The sequence below is a fragment of the Equus caballus genome, chromosome 18 (assembly GCF_041296265.1).
Source record: "Equus caballus isolate H_3958 breed thoroughbred chromosome 18, TB-T2T, whole genome shotgun sequence".
In the NCBI taxonomy this organism is placed as follows: Eukaryota; Metazoa; Chordata; class Mammalia; order Perissodactyla; family Equidae; genus Equus; species Equus caballus.
The window spans coordinates 39,456,481-39,468,557 of NC_091701.1; the positions used below are offsets into that span (position 1 = coordinate 39,456,481).

At 43.9% G+C, this 12,077-nt stretch overlaps 1 protein-coding gene across 9 annotated transcripts in view; it reads right to left on the reverse strand.

Annotated features, from left to right (window-relative positions):
• Window positions 1–12,077, reverse strand: part of ACVR1 (activin A receptor type 1) — a 122,657-nt gene that overhangs the window by 35,067 nt on the left and 75,513 nt on the right. For all 9 annotated transcript variants that reach the window (XM_023622945.2, XM_070240978.1, XM_023622944.2 and 6 more), the window contains one exon: window positions 1,218–1,481. In XM_023622945.2, the coding sequence (XP_023478713.1) occupies window positions 1,218–1,481 (264 nt within the window). The remainder of the gene's footprint in view (window positions 1–1,217; window positions 1,482–12,077) is intronic.

A 12,077-nucleotide genomic window follows, 5' to 3' on the forward strand; every position in this document is an offset into this window, starting at 1 on the left:
ATCTCTCTTTTTAAAATCTTTTTTACTATTCAACCCTATTTGCTTATCAGAATTTAATCTTTTCTATACGCCTTAAGGTCATCACTATAACTTCAGAAATTGCTGTTAACACTTGTATCAATTTTTTTTTCACTTTTCTGTCTCCTCCCTTGCTGGCTGACATTTCTGGCAGTGGATGCTCCTAGTAGACTCTCCTACTCCATTTTTTGGTTTGTTTCTTCTTTCGTGAGTACAAAATTAAACAATTTTGTCTATTAAAAACGTACTATGTATTAAGTAAATTTGGGTTGCAGTGAGTCTACAAACACTAAGGTACATTAATATTTGTAGGGACTTTTTCTTTTTGGTGAGGAAGATTGGCCTTGAGCCAACATCCTTCGACAATCTTCCTCTTTCTGCTTGAGGAAGATTGGCCCTGAGCTAACCCCTGTGCCAATCTTCCTCTATTTTGTATGTGGGACACCACCACAGCATGGCTTGATGAGCGGTGTATAGGTCTACACCCAGGATCAGAACCAGCAAACCCTGGAGCATGTGAACCCAACCACTATGCCACCAGGTCAGCCCCTGTAAGGACTTTAAGATAGCAATTTAGGGCTCATTTTATGGGGAAACAGTTTCAGAGGAGGACTGACTTCCATTGGATATGGAATCCATATTGAATACGACACAAGGAAGATTGTACATAAACCACAAGGTTCAGGTGAAACCTTCAAGTTTCTCTGATAGATCACTGGGAACCAGATATGGGAGAAAAGGTTAGTGAGTCTTTCTTTGTCCCCTTCCTCATAAAGAAGGAAAGGTATTCCACCTAGGCAACGAAGTCCTATGTTCCATTTTCCTCCTTATATAATGAACATAGAGATGAGTACTTACTGAGCAAAATTGTTTCAGAAATTATAACATCATGGCTCCTTAACAGAAAAGGGTATGAGGAGCTGTTCACTGCTCATGCCTACAGAGAGATCTGGTCAGCCAAGCCACCCTAAAGGTGGACAGAATGTCGCTCACTTTCCCAAAAATGTCCATCCTCCTTTTAGATTCCAAAAAGCTGTGTCTTTCTCTTCCTCATCTAGAGCTACCTTCCTCGTCACCCATTGCCTCTGGTTCAAAGAGTAGGAGGAAAGCCTTGTGGCTACTTACATCTTTAACCCACACAGAATCAGGACAATATGAACAGAAACCCTTGATCTAGAAACAGAAAAGTCCATGGGAACCTTTAGTGGGCAGCTGGGCCGTGATGTTCCTGTTACACCAGTCCCCTTGGCAGCACTCCACAGCTTGGCCAGGTGATGGCGGGGTCTTACAGGTCATCTTCCCCTGCTCGTACACCTGGAAGCAGCCTTTCTGGTAGACGTGGAAGCCATCGTTGATGCTCAGCGAGGAAAAGCACTGCTGGCCTTCACAGTGGTCCTCATTCCCACAGGAGAGGCCTTCACACACACACATGTAAAGTTTGGGGTTTACCTTGGGCTTCTCATCTGCAAAGGAGAGAGGAAGTGGGGAGAAAAATCACTGCATGGGTTTCACCCGCATTGGGAGAAAAATAGAGTTTCTCCAAGACTATTACAAACACATTAACCAAACAGAAAGTCAGGCTAAGCACTGCCATTGGCCATTATGTCCACATTGTGTTATCTCGTACCTCTCACTTAACCAACCACCAAATAATAATCCCCTCTCAATGTATGAATGCATTTATATAGGCTGTGTATTCTTTTAGATCATAGTAGGCCAAAGAATGGTTATCACCTGTCCACAGTCTTCTGAAAATGAACACTGTGGTTTTCTTTTTTTTCTTTTTTCCTTTTTCTCCCCAAAGCCCCCTGTTACATAGTTGTATATTTTAAGTTGTGGCATGTGGGATGCCGCCTCAGGATGGTTTGACGAGCGGTGCCATGTCCGCGCCCAGGATCCGAACCAGTGAAACCCTGAGCTGCCGAAGAGGAGAGCATGAAGTGAACCACTCGGCCACAGGGCCAGCCCCCCACTGTGGTTTTCATGTTATCTTCAGCCTGATGGGCTCTCATATGCCAATTCTTGCATCAAAATAAAATGATTTACCAGAACATAAAGCTCATTACCTTAATATATGGCCGCTCCATACACATCTCCATCAACTAGTAATACAAGGAATGCTGATGTTCCTGCCATTACCTGTCTGCTTCAGAAATATATCAGTCTAATATGAGTTTATAAGGATGCACAGTCTACAATTACAAACCCATACTATCAATATTTTCAGCTAGATGTCTAGACTAATTTTTCAATAGTAGTAACACTGAAGTTTTTACAGTGATTACAATGGGAATTCATAGCTGCTTACACATTTTCAACTGGCAGAAAAAATTTAGCACCAATTATTGAGGACGAGGGCCCAAGGAGACAAAAGGAATAGAACAATGTCTGCACAATAAGGTAACAGGTGGGACCAAAGGAGGAGGCCACACCTGGTGGGTCCAAGGTGCAAGGGAAAGAGGCAGAAACGCATCGTCAGTGAAGCACACCTAACCAGACCTCCTAACTGTCTCTTTCTGAAAACGCTCATTTGCAGTTTCATTTTTCAAATCACTCTTTCTTTTCCCCTCCCTTGTTAGAATGATGATTAGTTCAGACTTGCTGCTCCAAACGGTTTCCACTAGTGGGAAAGGAAAGTAAGAACAGAATGTAAATAGCCAAGTCCTAGAGGCCACTGATGAGTTAGCTGAGGTCACTTTCACTAAAGCACTGTTCATACGAGGAAATTCAGCTCTCAGAGCTCCCTCCAAAGGCCTATGGCACAGACAGGCTGCCTTCTAATCCTTGAACCCTCTGTAGCAGGTCTGTGTGATAACTGCCTCTTTCTTAAAATAACAGGTCGGGTGGCTGTGCTTTCAAGAGGAGACCTTAAGGTAAGGTCTTTGAAAATGTCAAGTTCATTTACACAGATTTGTGTGGGTGTGTGTAGAGATGAGTTATCTCAAAAAGAGAAAAGCGTTCTTAATCTTTCTTCTTCCCTCTTCAAAGAAGTGAAAAATAGTTCACTGCCCACTGTAATGTGGGTGCCTCGTCCCACAGAGTAAGTGCATGCAGACACACAGACACAAGCCTTCTATTTATAATTGACTTGTTAGTTCTTTTGAAAACCACAAGGGGCTCGTCCAAGAGCAAAGACATGCCTGAAAGCAGAAAATCCAAAATAGCCGCTGACAGTATATGTATGTCACCAGTCTCACCCCTGAGAATCAAGAGCCCTCAGACATTTTTAATGAGCAAAAATTTTAATGAGCCAAGAAATAGTCTTCATTTTCCCTGCCTAGAGAAATCCAAGAGAAATTCCAGCACCAATCTATTTCTATGAGGATGAGAAACATACATATCTGTTGACATAATCCAGCAAAAAGTTTACACTTGCCAAAAGCGAGTTGAAAGATAATATTTCTAGGGAGTCTAGACATGCTTGCCACTCTTGAATGGCACAAAGCTGGGCTGAGGGTTGCCAACTATGCCGCCCAACAGGTGATGATTCTTTGGAAGGAAACGGATGGGCGGGGTAAGGAAGGGAGTTAATGGTGTCATACTGATTTGTTTGTGATGTACGGCAGGGAATTAAAAAGATGATATTTAAAAACTGCAATAATGCAATTTATTTGAAACAAACATTTATTTTAAAACCCTAAATATTTTTTAAAGGTAATAGATATCCAAGGATACATACACAACACATTAAGGAGGATGTGCCTGTTGACAGTGGGTTGGCAATGAGGGATTAGTCTTAGGATGAATGGATAAAATGAAAATAAAATAGGGGGTTAGCTGCTTTTGGACGGATAATGGATTGAGGAGGATGAATTACAAACTCGCTGTACTTACAGTCCACTAGGAACTACTACAAACAAGTTACCCCAGACCCTAGAGGGCTCGGTCACCATGGATCCTATGGCAATGGATGATGGTCCAGGATGCCAAAGAATTAATGACATTTTGTAGTTCTAAGAAAAAAAGTGTCAAATTTTAAGAAAAGAAGATAACAACAATAATAATAATTTTTCTAACGTGCTCTGAGTGAAATCTGCTTTTAAATTTCCAGCCCAAACTGAACTCTAGGTCCACAGACGGCAAGAAGGGACACTGCCCTTCCAAGGTCTCTAGTTTTTGACAGGACAAGGGAACATCTGGCAGGTGTTTGGACTGCAACCTCAAGAATTTTGCCAGAATTGAGCAGTCTCAAGTAAATACCATCCTTATTAAAATTCAACTAACTATATACCCAACTACACAGTGCACACAGGCATAACAGAGTATCAAACTTAATCAGATCTTATCCTGTGGGGTCATAATCCAAGCCAAAGGGATTCACTCATTTATTAAACACTCTCCTTGAATCTTTACATCCTTCTCAGAGTTGAGTACTTACAATCAGGGTTTACTACCTTTAAACTGGTGATTTTTTTCAGTAAGATGTCAAAAACCGGGGTTAGCATATCCTCTCCTCCACAATCAGGACAAAGAAAAATGGGGAAGAAAGACGGCTGTTAATGATATGTAATAATTAACTCAATCTCTGATACAGTGGAACCAGGAACTCAGTCCAGCAGTTAGCTAATGGACAAAACCTTCACCGACTTCTTCCTATTTTGATTCTCACCAACATTTAATCTTCTTAATTTGTATATTCCCAAATAACTAATTAGCAGAGCCTGTCATGTATCTATTTTCTATAGACAGCCAAATATAAAGGAAGACCCTAAATTCTTAAGAATATAAGAATGACCACACGCACTCACGCACACGCCTGCACACACGTTAGTTAAATGCCACCTTGGCAATTTCATCTGACAGAGCAGATTAGTCAAAGAGCTGCCAAAAGGATTTTCTGAGCTAGGATTACTAATTCAACAAAGGAAGCTAAAAGCAAAGTGGTAGCATTTTCAGATCTTAATATCCACAATCCTAAGGAACACAGCAGGCCCCAAAATGCCCCTGACTCCTGTTTTAGTCTTGTTGACATTTAGGAATAACCATCACATATGTGGGTCTGTGATATTTTATTTGGAGTGAGATTGTCAGGGAATAGGGGTTAGAGAATTATCACCAAATCCCTTTTAGGGTCACAGGTAAGGTTGTGTGAACACTGAATCTCTCAGATCATGATATAAATACAGTACACATCAAGGAACACAGCAAGGAATAGATAATCACCTTCTGGGAGTGATTTTCAACAGCACAGACAGGAAGCACCATATCTGATATGAAGTATTTTACACTTGCCTGTGCAAATAACCAGGAAGTGCCCTGGCAGAAGGCAGCAAGTCTACTCCACCTAATTGACATTCATTTCAATAATTCAGTAATTTAAATGTCAAGCCAGAGGTATTCCCTCTCCGTGGAGCTCACCCACATTGTTTGTTCTAAAAGGCACCTCCCAGCATTACTCAGTGTTATGGCTGGCACTGTTTGCCCTTTGTATCACCAGAACCAGGCCCGTGTGAACACACTTGGAGCAGCAGGGAGTTCTGGACACCCCCTGGGAGGATCCAGGGCTGGCTCCGCAACCAGAGGCGCAGGCCTGGAAACCCAGGCGTTCACCACAGCCAAAGCTTTTAAAAGACTTTTTTGTTCTGGGGAATACTCATTTCACCATCTGGACACACGTACTCTTGTAGTCTAATCCTAGATTGGCAGAGGAAGAGGCAGAGCAAAGAGCATCATGGACTTTTTAAGACTCTCCACGGTTTAGGATAATCTTGTACCTCATAGAAAAGTATTCACATTTATGTTTTAAGTGGGACTTGAGCAATCTAGGCACAACAGGATGGACTTATCCCCAACCTTCTCCCACCCACCTGCCCAGTCATGCACTCTATAATGCTTTAAGGCATTTAAACTGATTATCATTCTAAATACTGCACCAAACCCCACACTTCCCACTAAAGTCTTTGACACAAAAGACAAATGAGAAAGTGCTCCAAGGAAACCAGCCTGTAGCTATGATCCCAGGGGTCAGCAAAAGGAACAGGCTGAATTTCTTACCGGCTCACTTCAATGTAGCACAAATAACAATGCGGTTATTAGACTATTGTTATAAAAGTCCAATAGCTCAGGACTTTATGGGCTAAAAAAGGAACCCCAAACATCCCTGGACCCCTTCCAACAGTATAAACGATTCATTCATTTGAAATGACAGCTTATATTAGGTTTATAAATATGGGAGTCCTTCCATCGTCTCCTAATCCGAGAGTGCAGTTTGGCACCTCTCCAGAATCTGAAAGCATTTGAGATCTTTGGCATTAAACAAAGGCTTAAGGAAGGATTTTGCAATGCCAGGTATCATTGCCAGCAAGTCTGCTCCTAAGACAGAAACACAAAGGTCCGTCCGGAATGCCTCGTGAAGGGCATCTGACGGTCTGGCAAGAAGGCAGGCTACATATTCAGGGATAAAACACACCAAGTGCCTAAATGCTCTCATTAGAGAACATTCGTTTAGGGAACCTGAATCACATTTTTTTTTCTCATCAGAGAAACTGATACTTGGTAAAGTTATAAAGCCAAGAAGAAAATTCTAGGAGTTAAGAGAGAGAATAAACACATTTGAATGAGATCACATATAAACTAGAATAACAGGAAAGAAATGGTCTTAGGATTTCCAAGATTTTGAACTCATGATGCCTCCACTCCAAATGTGTCCTTCCTCCAAGGCTCCCTAACTCAGCAAATGGCATCCCCATCCAGATGTGCAAGCCTGATTTTCTCTGGCTTCCTTTACTCTTGAATTCCCTCCAAATTGAATGCTCATTTCCCTCCTTGCCAACACTCCCCCTGACCTGGCTAGCTAGCCTAACTTCCCCTCAGACCTCACCTTACATGCGATAGCCTCAGAGAAGCCTTTGTTCGCACACTATAATTTAAAGTTGGAACCATCTGCATACACTCACATACGTGTGCCTGTATGGCTGTTCAACGTCCGTGTCTTTCCTCTAGACTGTGAGCATCATGAGGGTAGGAACTGAGCTTCCTTTGCTCACCATAGCCCACCAACAACCTTCGTACTTGGCAGGAGTACAAGCTTGACGAATATTTGCTTCAGAATGAATTTCCTCTTCACAGAAAGGATTTAGAGGTGGGAAGAGACATGATGCTGGTTTCCAGAGCAGACTGAGTCTATAAAGTCTTTAAATGTCAGCAGATCTTAAGGCAAGGCTTAGTCACCGAGCCAGCATGTCTGTGCAAACCACTTCTTCCTAGAAGAGCTTGCCCTAGCGTCACATCTGTTCACCTTCTCGGGCTTATGAGTGTGGAAAATTAATGCTTGTGGTGGTGTGGTGGGTTTTTTATTTGCTTGTTTGTTTGTTAAAAGAAAGGGGTAAAATACGAGAGCTCCTAAAACAAGGAATTATTTCATGCATTATTGGAACAGCAGGGCTTTTATGGGTGGTCCTTCCTTGCATGGCTGCTTTGAGGACTTCTGGCTACTAGGATGCTACAGTGATCAGGATGATCAAAACACAGCAAGTGCCTGACTCCAGTCAGTTTAGAGGGGTCATGGAGGACTTGCCTGCTCAGCAGTGAAAAAGATGCCCCTGGTCTTTGCTGCCATTTTCTCCTATCAGTGAAAATAATGGTGTTTCCAGCAGGGAGTAGGGAAGAGTGAATTACATCATTTTCCCCTTCTTGCTTTGCTGAAGGTGATAAGGATTCCTAAGTCATCCTGCATTTGAACTGCTGAAGCTGAGAGAGGGAAAAAAAAAGTGCCATCTGTTTATTTTGTGTCTGGGCTGACTCCTTGTCTCTGAAATAATCCCTGTAAATCAAACCTATTGCAGCAGCCACACCTTCTATTTGAAAGCCAAAAACTCCGTCTGGGTTTAAGTGACTAACAAGTTAAAGAACACTGTGGGGTACTGACTTAAGACAATGTTGGTCTGACTTTTTTTGCTTTTTATGATTCCCTGAATGTAGCAGACTTCACTTTAATATATCCATCATGTCTGTGAAGCAACTCCTTAATGTGGGGGAAAATAATGATGGCCTCTCTCTTCATTTTTATTTCAAACTTCTTAAATCTCTGCTTCTGAGAAACAAATGATTACAAGGCCTAATGGAAATTATCCAGTTGGGAATGCTTTTAGAGACCAGAAAATACCCCACCCCACCTCCATATAGGGACAATGCCCATGTCTGAATGAAACTCCACTTACAGGGAGAATAACAGAGTATCACAGCCTGAAGGAAGAGGGAAAAAAAAACCCCAGTGAATTATACACATTTCAGGGAAATCATTCCTGGGTCCGACTCAGAAGAGAGCCAGAGATATGGTACCATCTATCAATGTCTCAGGCTACAAGCTCTGTTCACAGTGTGAGAAGAGGTGGTTCTGAGTCCTTTTGGTTGTTCCCACCCCACCCTCCGAAGCTAACTAGGGAGTGATGGCTCTCCAGTGAGGGTTTTCTACCCAGGCTCTATGGGGAAAATTTCGTTTTCACAGGAAATCTTAAACAAGGGCTCTATGTGGGATAGGACAGTGGAGCAGGCACTGCGGGGCAGCTTCGGCACCCAGCTCCCACCTCTAGTTCCCTCCCACACCCTATTTGACCATCTCTGGGATTCAGGCGCCGGGCTCCAAGGTTGTCAGTCTTTCCTCTGCTTCCACCAGCAAGCCATCACTACACCCCCATACCCTTTCCGGAAGCTTTCAAACCACAGAGATAAATCCTTCAAAAGATGGGCAGGGCTCCAATTTGTTGAATACGTCCTAGACCGTCAGCCCCCAGGCATTTTGGCACCCAAAGCAAAAGGTGAAAATGTCTAGAATTAGTTAAATTCCTCCTCTTGAGCTCCCTACCCTACCCTACCCCAGAGAAAAGCACAGAGGGAAAAAGGTAACTTCTAGATCATTTTCTTTCCAGGCCAGATGAAGCCAAGTAGATTAAGATATCCAGTGGTGGGGGCCAGCAGGGTGACATAGTGGTTAAGTTTGTGAGCTCCACTTCAGCGGCCCGGGGTTCACAGGTTCGGATCCCAGGTGCGGACCTAGCACCGCTTGTTAAGACACACTGTGGCAGCATCCCACATAAAACAGAGGAAGATTGGCACAGATGTTAGCTCAGCGACAATCTCCTTCACATACACACAAAAATATCCAGTGGTGAAAAACCGGGCAGAGCCTAAGCTTCTAATATTGTTACTTCCCTACCCGCAATTTCCCAATTCATGTCCCAAGGTCCTACCAGGCCCAGAACTCCATGAAAGGTAAATGAAGAAAGGAGTCCTACATCTTCGATCCCATGAATACATGCTTTGTGCATCTGTATTCCAGCCTTTATAACTTGATCTTTACTTTGCATATCTTCTTTCACCTGTCAGTCTAATTAATATGGTCCACAAGAATTCATTAACTCCCAAATTCAACACACTTAAGAAGATTGGCTTGTTAGTCATAGACCAAAGATCCTACAGTTATCAAGAGATGGTTGAGTTTGGGTCTTTCTTTTTTTTTTTTTGAGGAAGATTAGCCCTGAGTTAACTGCTGCCAATCCTCCACTTTTTGCTGAGGAAGACTGGCCCTGAGCTAACATCAGTGCCCATCTTCCTCTACTATATACTTTATAGTACTTCCTCTACTTCCTCGACTTTACACCTACCACAGCACAGCTTTGCCAAGCGGTGCCACATCCGCAGTGGGGATCCGAACCAGCGAACCCTGGGCCGCCAAAGCGGAAAGTGTGAACTCAACCACTGAGCCACTGGGCCAGCCCCAACTTTGGCTCATTTTGAGCTTCCTTTTTTACTCCTGAGCCCACAGAAAGGCTCCAGGTATCTACACTCAAGGTAGAAACTAAAGGCACTTCTTCAGAGTGCCGTGAACCAGAACTGGCTTTCCAAACACACACTCTCGCCTTCCCAATCTCTGCAGCACAGCACACCACTCTGAGCTTCCACAATAATCTTGGGCCTTGGCAGAAGAAAGACAGCTAAATCTGAGATGTGTCACGAGGCCACTGGCTGGGAAGCAAGAATATCTAAACACAAACCAAGGCGAGAGCAACAGGCCAGAGTTTCCACAGTCTCCCTTTGGCTCCTGTAGCTGCAGAGCCCGGACGGCCTAAAGATAACCCAAGTATCTACGAAGGGTCACTTTTAAATAGTAGCTTTAATACCACCAGTCATTTCAGAAGTATTTCCTTCCAGAGTCTGCTTCCATCCACACTGGCGTGCCAAGCATGCCCAACAATGGCAAGCCCGCTGAAGAGATGAAAGCCCAGAAGGAAATGGAAGGAGTCCCAAAGGGGAACAGACAGCTCCTAACATGCTGTGATTCTATTCTGTGCCCACATTTGGACTGCTGAGAAAGAACAATCTAGCAAAGAGACACCTTGTAGAAGCGACCTCCTGACAATCACTGGGGATTAAAGAGCAGGCAGAAAATTAAATAAAATAGTTTAATTCAATGCCTCCCCTTTCTAAAACTAAGGCAGCATAAACCATGGATGGCTGCCATCCAGGAGTTTTTTAGGAAAGCCTTTCCCTCCAAGAGAAAACTTATACCTCTCAGTCTACTGGCCCACAGTTTGGCTGAGCCAGGAGAACTACATGGAGTCCTGAGCACATACTGTACATACACAGCCGCGGTGGCTACCCGCGAACCACAGAAGTGCCAAATGCACTGCTCAGATAGGCTTTTGGTTTTTTTCTTCCTTTTAAGCTAGGGTCAAAGTTCTCAAGATCTTCCTAAGAATCATTAAAATCCGCTCAGCCCCTCACCTATCCACCAAGTGAGTCCACACCGTCCTCAATGGCAGTCGGCCAAGGGCCGGTGTCCAAGGGACAGGTGCTCAGTGGGCTATTTCAGTTGCTATCAGCTCAGTCGGGAGCTGCATAGGCTCAGTAGGCAGGCAAGTTTTGGTTGCATTTCAAACTCTGGTCAGCCAAGAGACATACACCTTCCACAGCTGCCAGGCCAACCAGCTGCCCAGTGCTCCTCTCAAGACGGGAGCAACGAAAACAGTGTAACCTGGCCAGCCAACATGCCAGTGAGCAAGCCGTACCTCTCATTTCACTGCCTGGGCTATTCTGAGCTGGGCTTATTGACACTCCATGGCAACACAGGAACAAAGGGCCAGCTAGAGGGATTTAAGTGTCTCGCAAAAGTTGCTAGAAAAGTCAGCAGCTCAGGCTTGTGTTTTCACGATAAAAGTAGCAGCGGAATTATTATTAGATCGGTGTTGTTTGCCACTGCTGTTATTATTTGTGAACCACCTGTAACAAAGGTCTACTCTTTGAACTAAGGTTTGGGTTTGGTTTAGTTTTGTTTGCCACCATTAAGTTGCTATAGGTGGTATGCCTTTGACAATGCAGCATGGGGGCCTGCCTGCCACCACACTGTAGGAGGACTAGTTTTTCTCATCCCCTTACCTCTAATCTTGCCATCCTCTCTGGTTCACTTCCACCACACAACTCTTTGAAAACACACAAATTGTCCCTACTTAATCTTTCGATGGCTCTCACTGCCCTCATGACACAAGAAACACCTTAGGGATGACTCTCCACCAGGCTAGCAGGGCCTGACTCAACCAAGTCCCTTCTCGAGACCGCTCAGGCCATGCTGGCCTGTCCAGGTGGTGTCCTCCATCCCCCCAGTTCTCTGGGCTCAGCCCTTCCGCTGCCTAAAAAGTCCTCCGCACTCCTTTTGCTGGTTATTGCCTATTTATCCTTCCAAACTCCACCTCCCTGGGCTGCTGTCCCCAACCCCAGCCCAGTGTGCTATGAGGCCCTTCCTGTCGATACTCCCAGTGCTGTACTCTAACCTTTGCCTTATCCAACTAGACTGAGACTCCTTGACAGCAGGAACCACTTCTAGTTTGACATGACCAGTGCCTACCACCGTGGATGCGACTAGAAGAACGTGAGATTGTCTTAGAACTGATTCTCTTTTCCCAAACTCAGAATAAATTCTTTGAAAAGGTGTGTTCTCTTATCATCTCCTCAACCCAGATCAGTCCCTCTGTCTCTTATAATATTATCTTTTTTTATTACAATTATTATTATTATTGTAGCCAACATTATTTATTCATTCATTCCTCAAATATTCATTGAGCACC